Below are 26,376 nucleotides of genomic sequence, written 5' to 3'. Positions count from 1 at the left end.
ACAGAAGTTGAACAAGCTTTGAACTATGAAATTATGTTGCTTTTATGCCTATTTTTTAAAATATTCTGTAGTGATGTGTACATGAACTTTATCCCAGCTGCAGAGGTGGATAATATTACAATCTGTTTATTTAAATGAACAAGGTGAAGGAGTGTTGTGTAGGAATAAGGGTACCAGCTGGCAAAGAACTCTCAAGGCAAAGTTTACATATCAGAAGGTTGTACAGTCAGTAAAAATCAGGCAAGCAAGCACAGGAAGCTGGCAGGCTGGTCCTTTCTATCCCTAATGCAGCAGGCCCTGCCTCTGTTCTGACTGGCTGAGCTCAGGTTTGCTGTCTGCCATAGGATGTGGTTTAATTAGCAGTAACCAGGATGTAACTAAATTTCAATGACCAGGAGTTCTTAATTACAGTGCAGGAATAGGATATAATTAACAAGAGCCAAGCCACCTGGCCAAAGCAGGAACTTTTCACAAATACAATTCTCAAAGGATTGAAGGAAGCAAACCCACTTTGATACACAAGAAGGCTTTTGTGTATACCAGTTGAAATGGTTTTGAGCACAGAGATATAAACCTTTGTACATTTGCCACAAAGAAATAATAAACAATTTTTAATATTTTCTCATATCAAAGTAATATTCCTGGTTCAAGACTAATTATGTTTAAATATTAGTATATTTTTCTAAAGGAAATTAATTCAACCAATCCATGTGAAGGTCGTATTACACCCTAGCCCACAGTGGATACTTGTAATAACCTGGGGTGGGGAGGGTGAGAAAGCAAGAGAAAGGCGTGGAGAAAGCAAGGTGTCAGGAGGTGCCTCATGGAGCTGAGCAGTGCCCGGGTTCCCCTCAGGCCTGAGGGGAGCCAGGGCCTTTCGACAGGAGAGACCCAGCCCGGGCCTGCGGACAAAGGGGGCCCGAGCCCCAGGCCTGTGGATGGAGGAGGCCGGAGTGCCGACGAGCAGCGCAGGGAGGCCCAAGACTGGGCCTGCAGAGAATGGAGGCCTGAGTGGCCTAGCTCTGGGCCAGAAGGGAGGAGAGGCCTGTAGAACTGAGGCCTGCTGAGAGCCAGAGGCCTGAGGAGAGAGGACAGAGAGGACCAGAGCGGAGCCAAGCCGAGAAAAGCTTGAGGCCTGTGAGAAAGTCCGAAGCCTGGTGCCTGTTGAAGCCAGAGAGGACGCAGAGAAGAGCGGAGTTCCACAGAGAGCCACGTGGAAAGTGGAGTTCCTCAGAGAGGGGAGAGGCCTATGAAGAACAGAGGTCTGTGGAGAACAAGAGGCCTGTAGAGAGAGGCCTGTGGACAGGAGAAGCCCGTGGAAAGGAAGAAAGGAAAGAAACTCTTGCACTCTGGAGACTGCAACTGCTCCTAGTTCTGGGGTAGCCCAGGGCAAGGCAGTTGCAAACTGACTAATAAAACTCATTTGTCACCTTTAACAGTGCTTGGTGGGTTTTCTTGCTCCCCAGAATACAACATACTATGGTCACTTACTCATCAGTTGAGTTTAGAAATCAATTCTCTGAGGATGTAATTTACGTAAAGACAGCTGAAATGGAAGGTAGAATGACTCTTTCAACATACACAGTTGATTTAATACTTTAGCCCCCTTGGAAAATTTTACCATCAGAAATGAATTTTTGGTACTAATTGTGTGTCACTTTAATGCCATGCAGATAGAACTACTAGGGCAACTGTGGGCATAAGGAATGATAAAGAGAACAAAGTGGTCCTCCACACCAGGAGGAATTCACAGAGTAGGCAGGGATTGTGGGAGCAGCTGCCCATCATAGTTTGGGAGTTATCCAGACTAAGAAGGTTAAAGAGGAGAACTGGTGCTTCTGCCTAAAACTGAACTGGACCTTAGTGCCGGGCTCGGGTGGCCTCCCCTGGTGCGGGGATCAAGGCTCTGCTATGCTTCTAACAGCTCCCTTTCTCACCCTCTCCCCTGGTCACCCGACCCGCAGGTAAGGCCAGGGTGGAGTGGGGGGCTCAGGAAAGACCTCAGGTGCACGAGATCGCTTTACCCACCTCCTTACCCGTGAAGAAAGCCAGGCGTGCGCGGATCTCGGAGACGCTTCGTGAGCAATCTGATTTATTAGGGCGGGGCAAAGGCTAATGGTAGGAAGGGAGGAGAGAAGGGTGATCGGCCAGAACGCTGATAGGCTGGCGAGCTTGCCATAGGACCCCCTCATGAGCTAACGTCACTTGGAAAGCGCCACGCCAGGGGTGAAAACCGGCAAGACTGGGGGCACATGGGCTGGCGAGAAAGTTTGGGGGCTGTTCACAAAGCCGGTTCTTCTGGTTCCGGACCCAGAGAATTGTGGCCTGCTTCCACATTCCCCAGGGCTGGGGGAAGGGTGGCGTCTCGGGCGCGCTCTCCAATGCCCATCCCCTGAAGGCCAAGGGTGAACCCCAACACCTTAGGACTGCTGACAGGAGATAAGTAGGACAGGTTTAATGTTCACTGGTCTGAAGCCTTATAAGGAGAAGCCCACAGCCTCTAAGACTAGAAGGACTTTCTCACTGGAGACCTGTGGGGAAAGCAAGTTAGTAGTAGCCTCTCCCTTTTCTCTCCCTCTCCTCTCCCTCAATATTTCTTAACACCCCTGCCACATAGTTAATACAGTGGATAATAGTCATGTCCTTTCTCTTGTGCATGTGCATCTGGCTCACTGCAATTCCAGGTGTCCGAATGTGCATAGCCATATAAGAGTCTCTCAGACTTTAATGCTCAGACTGGCTTCAAACCGTGATCCACATCTCACCATCTCCTGAGAAGCTAGAAATACAGGCTTGAACCACTCACTGGCTTCTGGTAGTAATTTTATTATTTTTAACCATATTGGCATATTGGCGTCTGCTAGCAGCTGTGACTGTGTTCAATTTATTCTGTTTGCTTTTTCAGTCATTGTTAGTCCCAGGATGGATTTTTCAATTTGTATTGCTCCGTTTTATGTCACTGCAACCTATAGGACTGGGTGGCCATTGTCCTAAAGAAGGCAGAGAGTAAGGAACCTCGACCAAGCCAGATAGGAAATGAACTCGACAGACTCTTTTTGCATTCTGGTCTTATTGTGCTCCTATGGGAAGAAAGAACTTTGCCAGTTTGGATTCTTTGTACATTCCTGTACCTGGGACCATGATCTTCCTAGGCTCTATCACATTCTGACACTTCCATTAGCTTCCCTGTTGCTGGTGTAGACTGATATGCCATAGCTAAACAACAAAACCTCTTGTTATCTCTGATACTCATAAGCACAGCATTCATGAGAGTAAATAGAAGAATGGAGCAAAAATGCTTAGGGAGATATTTACACACATACATACATACACACACACACACACACACACACACACACACACACATCACTTGATCGGCTAACTGATCCTGAGACATTTAACTATAATAGCTGTGTATGTTTGAAACCCAAAGAATTTAAAGCTAAAATAAGGAAATGTGAGCGCAAATATGGAATTTAGGTACATATTGCTAAATTTATTTTCAGTGGCAGTAGTACTAAACATTGTTTCATTCTGAAAGATAAAACTTAAAAACGGAAGATTTTAAAATATATAGCAAAGTAAAAGCTGTACAAAACATTATTTAGGGGTATAGAGGTAAAAATACTACACAAACTATTAAACTGAATGTTTCTTATTTTAAAAATACCAAATATCTCTTCTGTATTGACAATGAGGCAGACAGTGTGCTAAAGGCTGAATATAATCCATTTACTTAACTCTCAAAGGGGGGGGGTGGAAGAGGGAAGGTGGGAGAAAAATGAGGAAGGGGGTAACAAGTATGACAAGAAATGTACTCACTACCTTCAGTATGTAACTGTAACCCCTCTGTACATCATCTTAACAAAAAAATAGTATCCATATTCACATACAATATTAAGTAGGTTCAGAAAAGTGAGGTAAAACAGAGGATCACATAGTTGGATAATCAGATCTGATAGATAAAACAAGTCCTGCTCTGGACCAATAAATTCTACACACTATTAATTTATTGTGTTAATTAAATGATTTAGTGGAAGGAGGGTCAATGAGAACATAGAATCTCCTAAAATGGCATTTCATACATTTCCTTAGCTATTCTAAATGTAATTATAATTCAGGGGAAAATGAAGACTACATCCTTAATTGGCAAAGATGTTCTCACCCCAGCCCATGAACCAACTTGAAAGCGATTTGTCATGATATTCCTAATAGGATGCTAATTGTCCCCAGTACGGTAGGGCATATTGTAAACGATATACAAATGAAATGCTTGAATAAAAAAATCATTTATTATGAATTACATTAAATGGTAGAACAACAATTCAGAAAAAGAACAGATCTAATTAGAACTAGTAAGATATTTTAGTAAGAAATCTATTTGCCAAATATAGAGAACTTAGAATATTTTCTCTCAATTGGGGGAGTGGCTTAGGAATCATTTAAACATATCATTTAAGACACTGGGAACAGGGCTCCTCCACTATTCAAAGAGAGTTAGCATAACTACAGATGCTACTAAAATTGGTGTAACAGTCTTCAGATTATAGCAATCATTAATGAAGGCCAACCAGCAGTACTGCTCCAATGCCTTCAGAGGAATATTGGAACACAAAATGAGTTTCTTTGTGTAATCCAGGAAGACCTGAGTTAAAATGGTGATAATGGGAAAGAGATTGAAGAATAATATTAATGAGAAATAGAAAGTATATAGTTATACAAAGAAAAAAATAGGTGAAGGCTAAAACCAATAGAAGATGCTAAGTAAAAGTCAAAATGGGATAGAAAGAGCTAGTCCATATTACTTTTGAGGAAAAGAGGAGAAAGAGAGAGACTGAGAACCCCACAGATAGACAAGCGAAACCAATTTGGCCATCTATTTTAACGCCGGAAATAGAGGTAACAGGATTATGGATGGGGAGATAACACCAGAAGAAAATATAGATGACAGAGAAGTTCTAATTGTAGACAGAGGAAGGTATGAATGCCAGAGAACACTAAGGAAGGAGAAAATACACTTTAAGTCTAAAATGAAACACACAATAACAATGACAAGCTAACATAGATTTATAAGTTTCAATTGTTCTCCCAAGTAGCTGAGTTTGTTTTCCTCATCATCGACTAAGTTGGAGACCAGTAGGTGGCAGCCTAGTTAGAGACTTGACTTGGGGATAGTTGGTACTCAGCCTTGAGCTGCTCTCATCATGGGAGAGGAAATATCTCTAGTGAAGGCTTCTGGAACCTTTGCTCCCAGTCACTCTTTCTCACTTCATTCTTGACCTTAGACTTCATCTACAAGCCTGGTCCACACCAACTCATACTGTGTTGTCTGTACTACTACCATCCTTTCCCAATATGTGTGTTCTTGCCCCCAGTAGATGCTTAGATCTAGGTTACTGCAGGTTCCTAGATGGGGCAGGGGCTGATAGTGACGCTAGGCCAGACTCAAGGCTCTAAATTTGGATCCAAGGCTTTTCTGTATGTACAGTTTCTCCCAACAGTTTCTTTTATGCATGGGACCATGCCACCACTTTAGCAGCACCACGGCTTCTAGGCCTGGTGAACACACTGCCCACCCTTACAGGTTATGTTGATGTTGATGGAATGAAAACTACTGTGAGAACCTGAGGGGCAGGAAGTCCCTCCCCATGCTGACGTCACTGCCACGTTCCCCGCTGGGGGAGCAGGAAGTCAAAGGGGATCCCGACCCCGCGATGAGGTCACCACCACGCCCTCCTGCTGGGAAAACAGGCGATGGGATATAAGGGCGCCAAAGAGTTCCAGAAAAGAGAGACGCTGAAAGAGGGAGACAGCAAGAGCCTCAGGGCCTACGGGCAGGAGAGGCCTAAGTCCTGGACTGCGGAGAAGTGCAGAGGCCCAAGTCAGGGCCTGCCGAGTGCAGTGGCCTGCCGAGGAGCCTGAGGCCCGCCGAGAGGCCTTTGGAGATCGGAGAGGCCTGTGGAGAGGAGGCTCCTGGAGCAGTGGCGAGAGGCCTGCAGAAAGGAGAAGCCTGTGGAGAGGAAGAAAGGAAAAAAAGTACTACTTTGTTACCTGGGAGGCTGCAGCTGCTCCTAGTTCCGGGGTGTCCTGGGACAAGGCAGCTGCAGAGGGACTAAGAAAACACCTTTGTCACCTTTAACTGTGCCTCCTTGGATTTTCTCCTCCCGGGTCATTAGACTACCTGGCTCTCAGCACTAATCTCTAGCGCTTCTGCAGGGACTCAGGTGTGAGAATGTCTGCTCAATAAGCTGCCTCTGAGAGAAAGCATGCAGGTGATGTCAGTCGCTATCTTGCCAGGGGTTCTTAAGGTTTTATGTACAGTATCAGCTAAAATTAGATTATAAAAGGAAGCTTCTTGAAACATCAACTCCTTCCAGAATCTGATGAAAGTTACTGACATTTTTGTGTATCATTTCAGAAAAATGTCAGTTTTCTTTATCCTGAAGCTCCACATGAATGTTCATCAAGATCCTCCACAGAGCTAGGAGCTTCTGCCCTAGACTGAAATCTGTGCACACCAGGTGGTGTCAGCTTTTCTCGTTTTGTACAGTCAGTGACAGGCTGCATGGAAGATGGGAACAGCCTGATGTGCTTTTAAGCTAAGTTCTGGACAAGGGGAAAGGACTAATGTGGCATGGATGCGATTCATCACTTTTGCCCTGAGTTTTGTAAATGTTGGTCTGAACAGAAAAGAACATAGCCATTTCTTAAGGCATTTCTCTTCACTTGGTCTATTTTAATACTTGAACTGTAAAAAAATAACCTAATAATTTGAGCATAAAAATATCTTCCATTTGTGAATAAGAATTTGTGAAATTAGCACCATGTATTGTGCTAAGATAGCTTGCAAACATGTATGTTAGAGTTTTTCCTATTCTTTAAATTGTTTTCTATTATCTGAATTTTTTACTGATCCCTTTTATGTAGATTATTTTTTCCTGATAATTTCTGACTTTAATCAGTTTTTAAAAAGTTATTTAATCTTGGTTGCCTTATGTTTTTATTTTTTAAGACCACAAAAAGTTGTATAACATCTGTTTTCCCTCTGCTGATCATCAAGACTTTATGGTAAAACATTGGTTACACCAATTGGGTAATTCAAAAACAATGGATAATCTACAAACAATAAGAACATTTTTAAAAATATACTGTGGAACACATCTGAATTTATCTATCCTACAATTAGACTTCAAAAGGCATTTCAAGTTTTTCATCTCTCTGTGTAATTGCATGCAAATATGTGCTCATACCAACCCAAATGAAATCATCTTGAGCTGGTATGTTGAGTTTCTGGGCAGATATCTAAAACAGATGTTTAGCTCTAAGTGCAATCTGATTAAAATGGACATTCTTCATCCAGTGGTAAAGGATTGGGGAGCATATGAACCACAAGGCTAACTAGCTTCACAGAGCTCTACTGGGCAATTTAGTACTGATAAATCAGGGATCAAAATATAGATGTAAGGATTCAGAAAACAAGAATGACACCAAATAAATTTCAGTAGTGCCCTTTGAAGTTGTAGAGTCGAGATTTGAAGGGAGGTGGGCTCCAGAACTGAGAAGATAGCACGCTTGCTTCCCGATCACCTCATTAGCCCACCCACAGGCATGTGAGTTTGCCAGGGAACAGACTTTACTAGGCTTTCAGTGCTGAGACTGCTTTTATGGGTGATCAAGATTTAAGTTGTAAAGAACTTTTGTGAAATAGAAGCAAAGGCAAAATTAAAAAGGAAAATATTTTCATTTTTGCTATCTCAAGCATGGTGTTTTGAAACAGCCATTAATATTTTAATGACTTTTCATTGTTTTAAATTTGTTGTCACTCTTACAGTTCTTGAAGACCATACTGCAACTATATCACCAGCGATAGTTTTGTTGTCCTATACATTGACAAAAAGTTCAGAATCTGTAGAACAGCTTTATCTGAGTTTTAATGTTAAAATGTATAACTAATAAATTCTAACAAGTGTTTTTACATTCATTGTGAACTAGCGTGGTAACAATTTTGTACAAAAGTGAGTGAGTATATGAAAGTCTTAAAGTGGCCTTTGTTACATATGTGGCATAGGTGGTTCATAGGCACAGACATTTGAAGTCTTGTGTCACATGCTTTGTGTCTGATGCCACGGGAAAAGTGTTATGAATTCTGTATTTAGCATGCTTCTAGTGGTATTAGCCCTTGAGGACTGCAGCACAGAGTAAACACAGTGTTTGTATGGTAGCAGTTGTATCTAACTTTATTTGTGGTTGGGGGGCAAGTTGTTTTGTCTAAATAGACAATATTCATCTTATGGTTGATTATGTAATCACTTGTTATACATGGTGACTTGTGCAGTAAAACAGAATCATGTATATATAGTTACATAGCTTAATTACAATGGTAATGCAAGTGTTAAAAACCTCTAAGGGAGTAATAAGTAGAAGAGAATATGTGACATGGGATTTAGGGGACTGAGTAGGGAATCGTATTGAACTAAAACTGGTGTGGTGTATATAACAAACTGCAGTATTCAGAGTGGCAGCCATAAAATGAAGGCTAGGCAGAAAAAAAGATAAGCTCTCAGACTTGGGCTCCTTTATGTTAAGACCTATTTAATGTATGAATAAAAGGGCACATCAAAGACTTGGATTACATTCTCTAGGCTTATGGATTTTTGGCTTTTACGGGGCTTATATTTTATAAAAATTAGGTAAGTCCAGAAGTTAGATCTCAATGGCAAAAAAGGAAAATTCAGGTGATCTTATTAAACTTATGTGGTCTGCATTAAGTTTTTAAACTTGTAGAATGGTATAGTATATATTTTGAAGCACCCATTATAGGATTCATTAAAATTATTTATGCTACTATTTGTAGTGCCCATATAATCGTTAGGTATTTTTAGACAATACCAATAAAGGCCATAAGAATGCCAGAATTGAGGCAGAAAAGGAAAAAGGATCAGAGGACAATGCAATTGTACAGTAATAACAAACATAATTGTTAGTTTCCATACTAATGCAAAAAATTCTATATTTTGTTCATTGTACAGAACTGTTGAAAATGGCCAGAAAATGAGTGCATGTTCTAATGCTCCCATTTATTTTGTTTGTTTTTTGGCCAGTCCTGGGCCTTGGACTCAGGGCCTGAGCACTGTCCCTGGCTTCTTTTTGCTTAAGGCTAGCACTCTGCCGCTTGAGTCACAGCGCCACTTCTGGCCATTCTCTGTATATGTGGTGCTGGGGAATCGAACCCAGGGCCTCATGTATACGAGGCAAGCGCTCTTGCCACTAGGCCATATCCCCAGCCCTAATGCTCCCATTTAGTTTCTTAACTAACTGGTGATTTGGTTGGCTCACTTATGAAGGACTGGTACACAGGACTGCTTGCTAGTTTACTGCCTATTATCCTTGATTCCTTTCAAGAACACTTTCAATGGTTTAGGAACATCTAAAAGGAAGCAGAACAAAACACTCAGATTGCAGAGATTAATTCATGACTAATCCATAAGTGGCTTAATCATGAGCTCGTGATCAATCGCTCATTTTTAAGTATGGAATTATGAAAATGTAAAACTTCACTCCTCTGATGTATGCAGAATTTTTCCTCAGGTGTTTGAGGAATCACATCATTAAAATACTCATCTTCCATCTCAAATTGTCCTTTATTCTTATATGATAATGTTTAAGATTTCTCAGAGTACTTAAAAGTTTCAAGAATATTTTAAAAAGAGAACGCACAAAGAGTTCATTTATCTTGGGAAAAATGATTTTGAGTTGTATTATAGAGGATTTAAACTTGTTTTGTTGCAGAATGAGAATTCACTAAGATAGCAGAGTACTAATTTATTAGGACAGTACTCTTACTTTGCTAAATTTTAAAAGGCCTAACAAAAGCAAAAAGTCAGTGTAAAATCACAACTCAAATGCTAGTGATTTTCAAATGGCAGTTTCTGCTACAAGAATGTAAAAAGTGACTCATACTTAAGTGGAATGATCTCTAACTAGAAATTACACTCACATGACCAAACAAATCATCATATGCTATGGTGGAACACCATAGAACAGTAGGAGGTACAAAAAGCTGCTCTCCAAAGAGAGTGCTTTTTCAAAGCTTAACAAATTAGCCATCAGTTTTGGGAATAAAGGGTTGTGTGTGATTATGAGTAAGGACTAATTGGCTTTACATTATGAAAAAATTCTAATTAAATGATCTGTACTATTTTAGATTTTTAACTAAACTGGAAATGCAGTCATATAAAATATTTCTCTTCATCAGAAAAGTTCCATATATCAAAGATTTACACACTCCAGAGGTGGGGGTTATTAAATCTAGAAACATTTCCTTCTTTATTTGTTATTTATTTTGCCTGAATGCTAAGTTTTCTAAAGATTATCTCCAAAATCTTGAGCAGAATTATCATACTCTGCTATGAAATGCTTCAGCTCTTCAATACACCGCTGACCTATGTCTTGTAAATTCTGCCTCAGAGCAAACTGTATAGTCTGTTCTAATGAAGGATCTTTTGCAATCAGCATTTTCACCACCATCCCAAAAATTTCGCAGTCTTGCTGGTAAACTTGTTCAATTTCCTTCATTTTGGATGCTATTGCTTTAGAGCGACTGTTTAGCTGGCCATCTGCAAATAATTCTATCCATTCTGTTGTGTTGGACTCAGGTTCTTGGGGCTGGTCAATGACTAATGGTGTGGCAGGTGCCCTCCTTGATGAAGGAACTGCTGAAGAGCTCAAAGTTGAAGTGTCTTGTGATGTTTTCAGGGGCTGAGCAGCTCTCTCTGTTCTTCTATTCTGAGACTGGTGGAATGCATAAGGTTTGCTCCGTTCTGGAGAGTAGCTTCTGCTGCTGACACTGGAGCCGGATCTGCTGTGTGGAGATTCCTTTCGATCTCCAGGTGATCCTCTGAGAAGTGCGGCCTCCCTTTCATGGGGAAAATGGTCCCTTGAATAATGTGAAGAGTAGAAACTTTTGCTTCTTCTAAAACGGTCTCTCTTATCCCTTATGGTGGCTAGACAGCAAACAGGAAAGAAACAGATAATCAGGGTTATAGTCCACCTATACAAACAGATTACTTATCCATTTAGACATTAAATACATTTTATTTCATGTTTCCTGCTGGCCATTCATATTCCTTTTTCCTCTGAACTTTACATTCTTCTGAGAGTAATTAGTTTTTAATATCATCAAATGACTTAATATCTCTACATTCCTAGAATTATCACACTCTGTGTCAATCATGTTTTACTGCCTTCTGTTACCTTTTCCCACTTAATTTTACTGTGAAGTGAAAAATTGTAAGTCATCTAGAAGAATTAATTAAACTGAGTAAGACTGTAAAATTGTCCATGAAATTTTCCATAGGTAGAGCTTTTCTCTGTCCCAAATACTTGCTTATGTACAGTATTCTATAACTCCTTTAGAGAGGATAAGTGAATAGGAGCTTCGTTTATGTTAATTAACTAGTTGAAACCAACTGGATGTTGTTTATTGGAAATCATGTTTGTATATTCTTTCTTCTTTACCCTTGCACAATGTTTTTGGATTGCTAGAGAATATTTGGATTGTTATCTTTGCACAACAAGTTAAATATTTCTCCAGTACATTTTCTGAGGCCTTTTGAAAAGTCTACCATGAATACATTGAAGTCCACTGTCATCGGCCAGCTGTTGGAACAAGCTTCCAGCTTTAACATTTTCTCTTTATACTCAAGGTATAAATTTCATTGTAAAGTTCATAAGCATGGCTTTACTAATACTAAATATTACCTGATAATACCATTTTAATGTGGTCATATGTACCTTTGCAATTGTACAAAAATTTCACTAATATTAATTTCATATATTCTCCACCTTTCCTTCTGATATATATTTTTTTTAATGGGGACTCTTACATAAAAGTACTAGGGCTGGGAATATGGCCTAGTGGCAAGAGAGCTTGCCTCATATACATGAAGCCCTGGGTTTGATTCTCCAGCACCACACATATAGAAAATGGCCAGAAGTGGCACTGTGGCTCAAGTGGTAGAGTGCTAGCCTTGAGCAAAAGGAAGCCAGGGCCAGTGCTCAGGCCCTGAGACCAAGGCGCAGGACTGGCAAAAAAAAAAAAAAAAAAAAAAAAAGAGTAAGTACTACATAGAACAGCATCATCAACTATAAGGGTAATACAAACCAGGCATGTCATTTATGTAGCCTCATGAAAAAGCTAAAAGAAATGATGTCAATTTTTGCAAATTTATTTTAACCTGAATATTCAGCACTATTTCAACAGGCAGTTAACAAGTACTGTTGACTTTTCTGAATTATTTGTAGACATCATATGTCGGACTACTTCTATTCCAAATGCTCACTAGTCATACTTGTGTTAGCATATGTTATTAACAGCACAGATTACAAAGCATAAAACCGTGTGTCTCTTCACTATTTTTTGTGTTTTCCTCCCTGTTTTTCTGTGGCAAATTCACTGCTTATCCTTTACACTAGATTTACTCTGTTTTTATCCATCTATTTAAAATTTTTATTTCAAAAACTGTTTTACTTTCAACTTTATAATTGGTACATTGACACATTACAGGAAATGTTCTTTTCTCATTTTTTGCCATCTTTCATTTTATATTATCACTTTAAATTTTCCATAGAAATTAAGCTTACATTAAAATTTTTAATGGTCATTGAAACAGGTCCATAAAATTAATCATATGTGAAATGAATTAATGTATTCATTCAGCTTTGTTTTTGTTTCTCTTGGATGTGTAATTAATTACTCAAATGTTTTACAGTTTTTTCCTTTCTTTCCTACTTTTTCTTTTTTCCTTTACTAGGGCTTGAACCTAATTCCTTGTACTCTTACTCAGCTTTTCTTGCTTAAGGCTTAAACTCTACTACTGGAACTGTTCATTCACTCAAGCTTTTTACTCCTTAACTGCAGAAAAGGTTCTCAGATTGGAATTTATACCTGCAGCAATATTTAGGTTGTGTTATTTCTGTCAGGGCCCTCACCATTAATTCCTAACTGAATAAGTTTTGAACTCTCATGCATCCCTGGGAGACTTCCTTGAAATTCAAGTCTTACAATATGTCTTCTATCTTCCATGATAGTACCTGGTCTGATGTCTGAGCTTCTTCTCAGAAGTTCCCTGCCCTCTGCACCCCCTCTCCCTCCCCCCCCCCACATACCTCTATTTTTTGCCTGCTTTGCCAGCTCGCCCATAAGATCTTCTACACTGTAACATGAGCTCCCTGAAAGTAGAGACGATGCTGACACAATCCATACTCAAGACCACAATAGTAAGTGCAGAACATGTTGAAGGCAATCCTGAGTAAATGGAAACTCTGGTCTTGCTTTAGATAGTGAGCCTGTCTCCAGACAAGTTTTCTTCTAGCTGCTTTTCCAGATTTTTTTTTGTAGTTATTTATTATTGTTCTTAGTTTGAAGGAATATGAAAGCCTAGCAAAGATTTCTTCGCAACTATTTTGTTTGGTAATTGGTCAATGCTTAAATATGTAGGTATAATATATAGATATATGCCATTCCCCCAATTTATAGAGTTATCTTTCATTGTTTTTCACATATTTTTGACTTGATTTGTTCTGGTCTTTATAACATAAATTAGACTTGATATTGTCCTGTAAATCTGTAATGTACTGTTCGTGTTTTTCCAACTTTTTATGCTGCTCATATTGCCTAAGTTCTATTGTTCCATCCCTAAGTTGATTTAATTTTTCTTCTGTTGTTTCCATTCTCCCATTTAGTCCACCACAGAGGTTTATTTTGTCATAATTTTATTTTTTCAGTCCTAATACTTCTCATGTGTTTTTCCTTTATATTTCTTCTATTACTTTCCATAGACATTCTATAATTTGATTTTACTGTGCTTTTAACCTTTAAATAAAATATTTAAAGTAGAGATATCCTCCTAGAGCTATGGCTGAAAAAATACTGAAATTTCTGTATTATAAACTTGTTTAATGTTAGAAATGCACCAACTCAACTGTATCAAAAATAGCTTTATGGAACTGACTTATTCAGCAGTAAATCTGTTACTTCATGCCTTTAAAAAATTTTAAATCACGACAGCCTATTTCTACAAAGACTATGATTTTGCTAAAAATTTCAAATAATTACCTTTAAAAGTTAAACTGTTAACCTACAAAGAAAATTGTGTATTTTCCCCTTTATTGTCAAAGTGAAGTACAGAGGGTTTACAGTTTCATATATAAGGCAGTGAGTACATTTCTTGTTTAACTTGTTACCTCCTCCCTCCTCTCTCCTCCCCCTTTCTCTCCCCCCCCCCACCATGAGTTGTACAGTTGGTTTATACCAAATGGTTTTGTAAGTATTGCTTTTGGAATTGTCTTTTTATCCTTTGTCTCTCAGTTTTGGTTTTTTTTATCTTGTTGGATGAAAATATTTCAATTGACTTCTCAGTTGAATTGGCATGTTAATATGTATAGATAAGTATTTATTTTACTCTATTTTGCATGTGTATGTTGGTCCTGATACTTGAACACAGTGTCTGGGCAAGGTCCCTGAACCTTTTCCCCCAAGGCTAGTGCTCTACCAATTGAACCATAGCTCTGCTTCTGGCTTCTTGCTAGTTAATTGGAGATTCAAATCACATATACTTTCCTGCCAGGGCTGGCTTTGAACTCTGTTCCTATGATCTCAGCATCCTGAGTACTTAGGATTACTGATGTAAGCCACTGATCTACTTTTTAAATAAAGTGAGAGACATAAAGAGAAGCTAAGAGAAAAATGATTATTAGTAATGAAAAAAATCACACTCTTTTCAAGTAATTGTCTTAACATTTCTCTTACCATGGCTTAATTTTGTATACAGCATAAAACTTAGTAAAAATAAGAAACACTTGGAAAGTTGCAGAAAACTTTGTAAATACATGATTTCCACATGAGTTGCAATGCTAATAGTACAAGGAAGGATGAAAAGAAGTTTGAGAGGTCTGATACCATGGAATTCTCTAACAGCTTGGTGACTGAACACCTGTATAGGCTCAGGTCACACGTAGGAGACAAATAAAACCATGAAAGCATAAGATTGACGAATGTATAAATAATGAAATTGCAACAATGTCCACATAAGATGAACATAAATTGATGCTGTTTCAGGAATAAGTGTAATGGAGGTTGCTCCAGACACTTCTCATCTTGAACATGTCTCATCTTGAAGGCACTCACTCAAAACCAGCAACTGTGAGTTGCTTTCAGAGCACATAAAGTAACAACATATTTTATTTTCAAAATAATTATGAGGCAAGAGAAATGAATAGAAAGGAAATAATGATAATATGGAGCAAAATAATACTTACCTGGCTTTTGACAGGGAAAGCACTGATATTTAGACATGGACATATACAGAGATGATATATGCTAGGAATGTATGCATGCTCATCTACGTACATCCACATTCTATGTGTGTTTTAAATTGTGCGCATCTGTATGCAGCCTTGTCTGGAAACTATTTGTTTTGACTCAAAGTAAGTAGAATGCTTCATCCTAATCACTAAATCCTATAAAATTTGGTAACACATAGTAATTAAAATAAATTGGAAGTTGCCCAAGTGCATAGGTGAAGCATTTGTTAAGTACTTATGGTTACATTTGCAAAGCCCACTATTCTTCCTGTCATTTTCCACTGCCTTTTTCAACACAGTGTTATCTTTTCAGTTCAGCCAGTAATGATTCCTAAGAATAATGATTCCTAAGTTTTGAGGTTAAACATAGAGAGCCAAGTGTGCTAAATAAAATAAGGGCACAGTTGTCTAGAACAATGCTACCATTTATATACCACACTCGTTATAAGAGCAAGGTCTTGCTTTTCCTTCAATTTCTTATGTCCCTAGGCATGAGCCCTCTACAGGGTCATAAGATCCATAGATCAAACATGTGTTGACTGCATTACATTGGAAAGAAAAGAAAAAAAAAAAGTAATTGTCTGCCCAGTTACTATTTGAAGCAATATTTATCAAAATTTAAACAATACACTTTAAAAGTATAGTAAATTTCTGATCCTTTAGCATTTTTTATTTCATACACCTAGTTTTGTCCAGTTAGCACAATATAAAAATATAAAGATAATTCTGGTTAAAAACAAACAAAAAACCTTGCACACTCAGCCATGCCTATAATCCTAGCTACTCAGGAAGCTGAGATCTGGGGATCACAGTTCAAAGCCAGCATGGGCAAGTGTGGGGCACTGGCTTGTAGCTTTAAGAGGCAGTCCTAGCCGGCCCTCCTCTTCTCCAGCCCTGGGGCCACGTGGAACCGGAAAGGCAACTCTAACCAGCCCAGCCTCCCACCTCGGACCCTGTGTGAGCCAAGATGGCCACGGGTGATGAACCTAGAGGCGGTCCTGCCCTTAGGGGAAGTCTCCCGGCGCCCACCTTTGGTAGACAGCCCAGCCAGCCTATCACAGCGCCTAGCTAGGCACGCCACATCCCTCCCCTTCCTGGCGCCAATCAGCCTTTATAAATGCAGTTGTTCTTATTAAAAGTCAGATGATTGCTTGACTTTCCCCCCAATCGCCTGCCTGTCTTTTCTGGGCTGGAAGCAGGAGGTTCGCAGCTCTGCCTCTTCTCCCCTCGACCCCGCGGGATACACTCCCCACTTCTCCCCCTGGCCAGGAGAAGCGCTGGGGGCCGAGAATGCCAACAGGCAAGAAAGTCCATGAAACTTTTATCTCAATTAACCTCCAGAAAATGGAAGTGGGGCTGTGGCTCAAAGTGCTACCCTTGAGTAAAAAAAGGTCAGGGAGAGCACCAAGGCCATGAGTTCAAGCCCCATGAATGTAAAAAAACAAAACAGAAACCCTTGCCGAATCACACACTTTGTAGCTCTGGTGCCTTGCACCAACACATCAACTCCTAACCCCTAAAATTGATAAATGTTGCCTTTTTTGTGTCAGTACATGAAAGATTTCAAAGTGTAGAGATAGTTCTGGGTAATGTGGATGGGCCCTAATGCAATCACAAATGACCTCTTAAGTCATGAGCGAGATCTGAAGCACAGAGGAAAAGGCAAAGTAGGGGATAGAACCTAGGCAGCAAAACCAGCAAGTGCAAGAGTCCTGTGATATGAGAGAAGGCCAACATGCAGAGAGGGGAATGGATGGAAGGACAGGCAGAGGTAGACAGTGGGTCCACTAGCCCCGATAATGACGCACAGCACCAAGCAACTCTCAGTGTGTGTGTGTGTGTGTGTGTGTGTGTGTGTACATGTGCACATGCCTGCATGCAATTAAATGACATTTTAGAGCCCCAACTATATGGAGAAAAGAAAAAAAATATGAGCTTTCATGCAATGCTAAGTTACAACTAGCAACAAAATTTAATTTTAAACAAGAGAAATCACAAAAAAGTCTTTAGTTTAATTGGACAGAAATATTCCATTTTATTTTAAAACAGCAGAATACCAAATAAATACAACATAGCCTGGAAAAATACCTTTAACTAGTCAAGATTTTCAGTTTCCTAAAAGTATTCTCACACCTGGAGTATTAACATTAACATTACAATAGATTTGTTCAAGTTTTATTTGTTAATTCCAATCATAGGCATGCAGATCAAATCTGAATTAAAACAAGCATAATTACATCTTGTCAATATGACAGATGGATCATTTTTGCTGTTTTTACTTCAAGTTTTAACTCCACAAACCTTAGACAAGCTCTAACATCATTTATATAAGGAACTCATCCATAATGAACGTATGATATGGGAACCTGTAACAATAACAGATGAAAGGTGCTCAGGGGCTGCATACACTACCATGAGAAGTACAACATTGTAATTAAATTACAAATAGAATAAACTCTTAGTAGAAGTCTAACTTTTGTCACTGTAGATGAAACGCGACGTTTTCTCTAGTTGCAAATATTGTTCATACTCAAACTTTTGAGGCATCAGGTAAATAAAATCACAGTAGGAAGAGTAATTGCTTTAAAAATAAAAAAGAAATAAAAAGGGGATGTTTAGAATAAGCTGCTCACGTCCTCTTAGTAGGACTTGAACATTCTGTTAGGACTCAAGCTTTAATTAGAAGCTGGCTGAAGCATGCGCGTCTCCTGTAGATCTCAGGATGGCTGGCAGGAGCTCTGCGGTGCCTACAGCATGCACTGCATGTTACGAACCACACTCTCGTGTACAGAGCTATTGATTTGCAACGAGGGGACTCAGGAATCCTCATCAAGGTGAACACTGAGATCTCAGCGACTAGTCCTTTAGAGTGGTCAGGCAAACGGCAATTTTCCCAATCATAGTCCCTTCAAGCACACACCGAAGGAATGTTCTAGAACAGCTCTAGCTACACGGTCCTTAGTTATATCTCCAGAGTATCATATATTCTTCTCGATCTGCCTAAAAGTTGGAGACACTCTGAAGGCCAGGAACCTTTGATTGCTCGTGTGAAATCACAGAGCAGCTCACGCAGGGGTACAGCGAGGCCGGCCAGGGCCCGGCTAGTGAGCCCCTGGCTCAGCTGGCCCCTTGCGAGCCCCATCCTGATGAACCCCCGACCCATGTGCTGGGCCTGCGAGGGCCAGCTGTGCTGCCTGAGCCCGGACCCCTCTTCCGGGAGCTCCACTTACCAGGACTAGACCGAGCTTTAGGCTTCCCTGACAGCTTTTCTCTTCTTCCTCCCGACAAGCCCCTCATCTTCCTGCTGGCAGGCGCCCTGCGCCCCGACCCTGGCATCCTGGAGCTGCAGGCCCCAGGGCTGTCTGGGCCCCGGAGCCCACGGCTGCCTGCCTGTGGCTTCCCCGTAGTGGTCCCCACAAGCCCAGAGCAGCGGCCACGAAGAACGGTGTCCGTTTTTCTCCCGCGCGTGCCGTGCCCTGGCGCGGGCTGGAGGTGGCTGTGCCCACTGTGCCGGGCACGCGATCTAAGCCCATGCCAGCCCCTGGTGCACTGGGCTGGGGAAAGAGGCCGCGGGCCTGGAGGGAGACACCAGGGTCCCGCGGAAAATTTAGCTTTAAGGCAATGAGTGGATCCAGGAGAAAGAGAGGGAGACACAAGGAGAATTGTGCCCAGAAGCTGGAGATGGGGGCATGAGCTCCCATGGGGGCTCCGGAGTTTCTGAAAAAAAGCTTCCCCTTTGTGCTTGGGTCCTTTATCCTCCTGGTTTGGGCTCAGTGTCCCTACCCTCTCATTTTCAGTGGCGAACCCCTGCCATGCAGACACGCAGACAACAGATGCAGAGACTCAAGAAACTACTGCAAATGGACAAAGACTTCTACATCTCCACTTCCACAAGCCCCTTCAGTTGCTCTCTCACTCCTCCCCCCTTTCTCTCTCTTTCACACACACACACACACCCCTACACACACAACCACACCATCTCCTGCCCTCCTTCCTCCCTTGTTCTATGCCTTAGAGGTATTTTTCTCAAGCTTCACTGTGTACCGTAACCATTAAGGGATATTGCGGAAGTGCAGAATCTGATCCAGGAGTTCTGGGATGGTGGAGGATGCCTGAGATTCTGGATTTTTATCAGTAAAATTTCTAATTCACGAACCACATTTTGAGTTGCACCTCACAAAGGAGTAAACAAGCCTGCTTCCTGATATCAGTTGCCCTTGTGAATAAATCTGATCAGGCACCAGGGCAGTAGTTTATTTTGAGGACTCAAGCTTCCAAAGAGCAAATGAGATATCTGAACCCTTTCTAAGAATACTAATTTTAAAGTTATTCAAAACCCATGGCGGGTCAGGTACTGGTGGCTAAGACCAGTAATTCTAGTTACTCAGGGATCTGTAACAGCTAAAAACCAGTCTGAGAAGAAAAATCAGGCAGACTCCATCTGCAAAATAATGATTAAGGATCCAATCTAGAGGAGTGGCACAGGTGGTACAGTATAAGCAGAGCAAGAAAGCCAACTGTGTGTGAGACCCTGAGTTCAAAATTTACCTAAAAAGATTAGGCAGTAGATCGACATACAGGTAGGCAGATGCTAGAATGAATGATCTCTGATTATGCTTTCCTGCTTCTCTGAGAAGGAAGTGTCATTGGTTCAAATTTGGTCAATGAAAGGAAAATAATTTTTTAAGTCCAAACAAGATCTGGTCCACATGAAGAAGAGTTGGTTGCAAAAAGGCACAGCATGACAGGTTTCATTAAGAATTAGAGTGAGATGATAGGTCTTTCTGTGGGCCTTGGGCTACAGCCATTATTTACAGTCACCTGTGGTAGGAAACAGGTGGAGAGAACAAGCATCACATATGATGGTGAACAGCTCAGCAGCCTCAAGGCTCAGACATGGTTTTGTATCTTTCTATTTTGGGAAATCTTCTGGGAATCTTCTGAAACTTCTTGTGGCTCCACAAAGAAGGAGCCGATTCCACCTGCTTCCTTAGGCATTGCAGGAAGGAAATGAAAGAACTGGTGCTCTGTAAATCTAGTCTAAACTAATAAACTCACTGAAGCAATGGGATAAGACTTTAGACTGGCAAGAAAATTTTTGAAAAGGATATTGGATTCCTGAACAATAACGAAATGAACTCAAGATGATTATACTACAAAGCACAGGCTTCAGAGGCAGGTAAACTAGAACATCCCTCCACTGGACTCTTGAATGGTAATACTAAACATCTTAAAATTGCAGAGCCACCATTTCTTCAGCTACAAAATAGTGATACAAAGCTTTCACTGCTTTAACTGTTGCTCCTGAAGAATCAAGCAGGGAGTACTACCCCATAGCACTCACTGTATGAGTTTGCCCTTTACCTCATCATCCTCCAGTTCATTTAATTGAAAAATATTGCAAGGAAGGCTGAAATACTTGCCTAGTTGCAGTAGAAATCACATGCAGATGGCCAAAATAGCAGGGCTGTGGAGCAAAGACTTCCCATTTCATGGTCAAGAAACAGAGATAGGGCTGGGGATATGGCCTAGTGGCAAGAGTGCCTGCCTCATATACATGAGGCCCTGGGTTCAATTCCCCAGCACCACATATACAGAAAATGGCCAGAAGTGGCGCTGTGGCTCAAGTGGCAGAGTGCTAGCCTTGAGCAAAAGGAAGCCAGGGACAGTGCTCAGGCCCTGAGTCCAAGCCTCAGGACTGGCCAAAAAAAAAAAAAAAAAAGAAACAGAGATACACAGTAAGAGGCTAGGACAAGATACAGCTCCCATATTATGCACTCAGTGACTAAATCTCCAGCCATATTTGCCTTCCATTACCTCCCAATATAGTGCTACAAGCTGGGGACCTAGACTTCAGTAAACAAACCCATTGGGGATATTTCATATTCAAATTATAACAATAATTCATGTATTCCATGCAATTGACATATTTATTTCTTTGGATTGAATATGAAGAGGCTTATTGTGTATCTTGAAAATAATTTCAAGACATGCTGTGATTTCATGACATAGCATGCATTTATGTTAGCATTGATAGAAACACATATTTGTATAAGTACTTGTGTGTGTTGTTTTCCACTCCCATAACAAATATCTAAAGCTGTTAACTGAAATCTGATGTCGACTTAAATTTCAGAAGTTCCAATCCATGACTAGTTTGCCTCATTGCTTTTAGGTCTGTGGAAAGTCAGGATATCATATAAGGAGTATGTGGTATAGAAAAAACCACTCATCTCATGGCCTGGGAGAAAGAAAGTGTGGGCTAGAGCTCCATTAACTCCTTCAAGAATATGCCTCCAATGACCTAAGACTAGGCCCACCTCTCAGAGATTCTACCAGTTTCCAATAGCACAATAGTGGGAATCGATCTCTACCACGTGGGCACTTAGGGGACCTTCAAGCAGTATTGTATCATATAACTGTGGATTAGCATTATGCAAATTTTTGTGCAGGTCCTAGGCTTGTACTTAGGTCCTGGACACTGTCTCAGTTCTTTTCTGCCCTAACATTTGAGCCACCACTCAAAGTCAGTACAATCTGCTAAGTAAGTGTTATTTCTTTGATTCTTTACAGCCTTAGGAAATGTGGACATTTTATAAATGGAAAAGGTCAGGTTAGAGAAGCTATTTGAAGGTACTTGGGATTTACGGGATAGAACCAGGATTTAAGATTGAAAGTCCATGTCTCAAAAGCTGTGTTGCTAAGAATCAAATTTAGGGCTTTGCATATGCCAGGCAAGTACTATATCATTGAGCTATATTCCTATTCCCTCAAAGGCCTCTTAAATCACATTACAAAGTTTAATTCATTATTGCTAGGCTTTCATGCTTTGTTTTTCTTAGGGTTGCTTTAAAGTGTGAGGGTTATGGCTTATTTGCTATTGCACTACAAAGTGTCTACTTTGTAATCTGACAACTTAAACATATTTTTAAATTAACTGGTGGCCAAAATTGTTGGTTCATCTCTATAACTCTGGTTATTTAGAAAGCTGAGATCTTAGAATCTTGTTTCAAAGCCAGCCCAGGTAGATAGACTATGAAACTCTTGCTTTTGACTGACCACCATGAAGCCAAAAGTAGACTGTGGCCCAAGTGATAGTTTACTACCTTTTAGCAAAGAAAACAAAACAACAACACAAAACCAAAAACAAAAAACAAAAAAAGTCCTCAGGAACAGTGCCCAGACCCTGAGTTGTAGTCCCACACACAAAACAGTTAACTTGCCAATCACTTGTAGCTCATTACTGTAATCCTAGATACTCAGAAAGCTCAAATCTTAAGATTGCATTTAAAGCCAGCCAGAACAGATAAATCTTAAAGACTCTCATCTCATCTCCCTTTAACCATTAAAATCCAAAAGTGCAAGTGTTGCTCGATGGTAGAACTCGTCTTGAGTGAATAAACTAAGGAAGAGCTTGTAGTCCAGCCTGGTAATGACAGAAAAACCAAAATAACTCATAACTTGAAGATGATTTTCAAACAACTACAGTGTTTGAAAATGTATTGAATATATGTGCCAAGAAAATTGCTTTATCATTTATTACCAAATCTTTAGTTACTAGCAATAACCTTAGAGGAAACTAATACTGAACCTTTGCCTCCCAAGTCAGAGGAGGAAAGCAAGGCACCGAGAGCACAAAGGACCACGGAGAAGTGGGGTAACAGCAAGAATATGAGGGCCTGACTGGGAAAGCCTCTGAGGGAGTGTGAGCTGGTGTCAGAGTACTGTACCACCTCCATACCAGCACTGCAGAGGCTGAGGCAGTGAGAAGGGAAGACATCTTGGACTACATAGCAAAACCCTCTCTCAAATTAAAAATACAAAAAAAAAAAAAAAAAAGACAAGCAAGTAAGCCTGCCATTCTATTTCTATACATTCTATTATGTATTCCTCTTAGATAATCTCATAGTGGATTGGCCAAGGTTCAGGGGAAATAGAGAATGGCATGGGCTATGTACCTGGCAAAGTACACAATGGCCTCCCCCTGGGAATCTGATTGTCTCTCCTCCTGAGCTGGTTTCATGCCTTGTTGAAGGCTTCAATCTCCTATTTCTGTGGTGACATTTGCAAAGGATTTTTTGTGAAGCCTGGATTTCTCAATGAGTTAATTCCGTGAATTTTCTGTTCCATTGTCTCTTGTGAGCACTGGCCAACAGACATTGCCTTAACTCCTCAATTTCAGCACTGTCCCTTTCCATGAAGTTCTCCACTGATTTTTAAGTCTCATCCCCTTCCAATACCTATAAGGTATGAACACTTAAATCTACCTCATTGGGTCTGGGAATATATGGCCTAGTGATAGAGTGCTTGCCTCACATACATGAAGCCCTGGGTTCAATTCCTCAGCATGACATATATAGAAAAAAAGCTGCTCCTTGGCACAGGACGGAACTTCCTTAACAAAGACCCAGAAAGGCTACAAATCAAAGAAAGGTTGGACAAATGGGACTACATCAAACTGCAGAGCTTTTGTAGGGCAAAGGACATAGCTCGCAAGATAAACAGAAAGCTCACAGACTGGGAGAAGATCTTTACTGGCCATTCAATGGACAAATCTATCTGCATATATCTAAAATATATGCAGAACTAAAACAATTACCTTCCTCCAAAACAAAACTGCAAAGAACCAATAGCCCCCTCATCAAGTGGGCTAAAGACTTAAAAAGAGACTTCTCTGATGAGGAAATGAGAATGGCCAAGAGACATATGAAAAAGTGCTCTACATCACTGGCCATAAAAGAAATGTAAATCAAAACAACATTGAGATTCCATCTCACCCCAGTAAGAATGTCATATATCAAGAAAACTAACAATAACAATTGTTGGAGGGGATGTGGCCAAAAGGCAACCCTACTTCATTGCTGGCTGGAATGTAAACTGGTTCAGCCACTCTGGCAAGCAGTATGGAGATTCCTCAGAAGGCTAAACATAGAACTTCCCTATGACCCAGTGTTGAACCTGGGTAACTGCAGTCTAAATCAGGACACGGGGGATGCAAGGCGAGTGAACCAATGCATACTTTATTCCAAGAGGGCCAGGGTTTATATAGGGTTAGAAACCAATTTTACAATTACAGGGTAAAAGATCAATACAGCATGACATTTGTCTCAAATACAGAAGTGGAGGAAATTTCCTACTGTGTGGGCAGGAACTTGGTACAAATGCCTTTCTAATAACAGGAGGTAGTGACTACAAAGATTATTGATATCAAAACAAGGAACTGTATACAACCGAGGTAGAACTAATTATCTCCTAGCTACTATCTCCTTAAGGCTAGATAACATCAATCTTGACTTCTCCAAATACTTGTGAAATAACAGTGAGGAGACTTTCCTGTTTACAGTGAGAATCTAGTGAGGAGACTTTCCTGTTTACAGAGAGAATCTAACACTAAAGGCAGCTGGTCTAGCAAGTCTCCTCAGGGAGACTTGCTAAGTAGGGGGAAAAAGGAGATTCTCACAACAACTGGTGGCTTCCTTTGGCCCACAAACACCAGAAACTCCTTACTGGGAATGTATTCCCAAGGGCCTATTAGTGTGCTAATGAGGTATCAGAGTAACCGTGCCGGGGCTAAATTTTTCCACTGGTTGGAGACTTTAATTCTCCAACAATTCCCCCTTTTTTTATTAATTTTCCACAGCCGCTTCTCTGGAAAGTTTAAGGGCAGTGAGTAAAACATCAGAGGAATTATTCCTAGTGTAACGCTTCATTATAGCTATGATAGAACAATATCCTAAGAAAAAGACACATATCATAAGTATTAAGACAATAGAAGCACTTCCAACACTATTGGTAATACTTAGCCACCACCCCCTAGGGTCTAATCCTTGTAAGGTCTGAGCTAGTCCTTGGGCTATATCATCAATAGAAGAGGCATCTGACAATTCCTTTTGAAAAGCTTCAAAAACCTCCCTGTACAAGCTTTGTTCACTTAACGTACCATTTAGTAGGGCTCCATCTATAAGCATTTGTATATCATTCCATTCACATTCAGAGGCATTATATTTATAAGGTGTTACACAGACATGACTAGAATTCCAATCACAAGTCAAAAACAATCGTTGCTGTAAAGCCAAATATTGCTGTCCAAGCCAAAACACTCCTCCTTTAACAGCTTCTATCTCATCTTGAAGGTGGGCATTCATTTCCAGCTGATGTTGCCACAGATTGTGGGAGTCCTGGTGCCACTGCACCATAAAGTCATGAGTTTGTACAGATTGTCGCAATGCGGCTCCGGATACTGCTGCAGTTGTAGCAATGGCAATCAGTCCAACAAGTCCTGCAATAATCAGTCCAATGGCACGACGACTCCTCCTCAGAAGCCGCTTGAAAAACTGCATTACCAATCCTTGTACAGGTCCTCCAGCCCAGGGACGATGCATGCGAACAGGAACCCAAAGGGAGTTGCGCTGGGTTAAAATCATGATCCTATCTTGACTAAAAATAAAGGTGACATTGTTATTCAAGCAAGTATACAATTTACAATTTATGCTGGTACTGGCATTCTTAGTTATGTTTAGGGGGCCGACCATCAGTACTTGTGGAAAATGAACACAAGCAGAGATATTATAGGTCTTTACAACTGTGAAGTTGTAGGAGGCCGAGGATCCTTTAGTTCCTGAGTAAGTTCCATTGGCCAGCAATACAGGAGCCAGAGAAGCTGCTAATTTCCAGAGATGACGTTGTGGAGGAAATAGCCTGTTTCCATGGGCGAGAGCAGGCCGGGGGTCACCAAAGCCTGCTCCAAACCACCCTAAAAGCTGTTTAGCAGACATGGCATTGGACATGTTCATAGTTAAAGTAGGGTCACAAGATGAGTTATATTCAGTGCAGTTTTGCAACCACACACCAAAAGGTCCCCAATCATACCAAGTATGTCGGGATGTATTCCAAATAGTTGGAAAAATTCCTAGACAATTTTCCCAACGTCTTTCAGTAAAGTTCAGGTTCAGGTAAGTAAAATTGTCACATTTAGGCAGGCCAGCAGGAATAGGATAATTATCTAATTTATAG

At 40.6% G+C, this 26,376-nt stretch overlaps 1 protein-coding gene across 1 annotated transcript; it reads right to left on the bottom strand.

Moving 5' to 3' along the window:
* Positions 1 to 10,333: 10,333 nt before the first annotated feature.
* LOC125352470 (periphilin-1-like) lies at positions 10,334 to 18,660 on the bottom strand. Its single transcript, XM_048347593.1, has 5 exons — positions 18,594 to 18,660; positions 18,138 to 18,225; positions 17,838 to 17,944; positions 13,168 to 13,230; positions 10,334 to 11,003 (listed from the first exon to the last, which is right to left on the bottom strand). Exons 1-5 carry the CDS (start codon positions 18,658 to 18,660, stop codon positions 10,363 to 10,365), a joined length of 966 nt encoding a protein of 321 aa, XP_048203550.1. The 3' UTR covers positions 10,334 to 10,362.
* Positions 18,661 to 26,376: the final 7,716 nt, after the last annotated feature.

The sequence above is a fragment of the Perognathus longimembris genome, chromosome 1 (genome assembly GCF_023159225.1).
Source record: "Perognathus longimembris pacificus isolate PPM17 chromosome 1, ASM2315922v1, whole genome shotgun sequence".
Taxonomy (NCBI): domain Eukaryota; kingdom Metazoa; phylum Chordata; class Mammalia; order Rodentia; family Heteromyidae; genus Perognathus; species Perognathus longimembris.
Note: the sequence above shows the minus strand (reverse complement) of the source record. Positions and strands in the feature narration are given on the sequence as shown.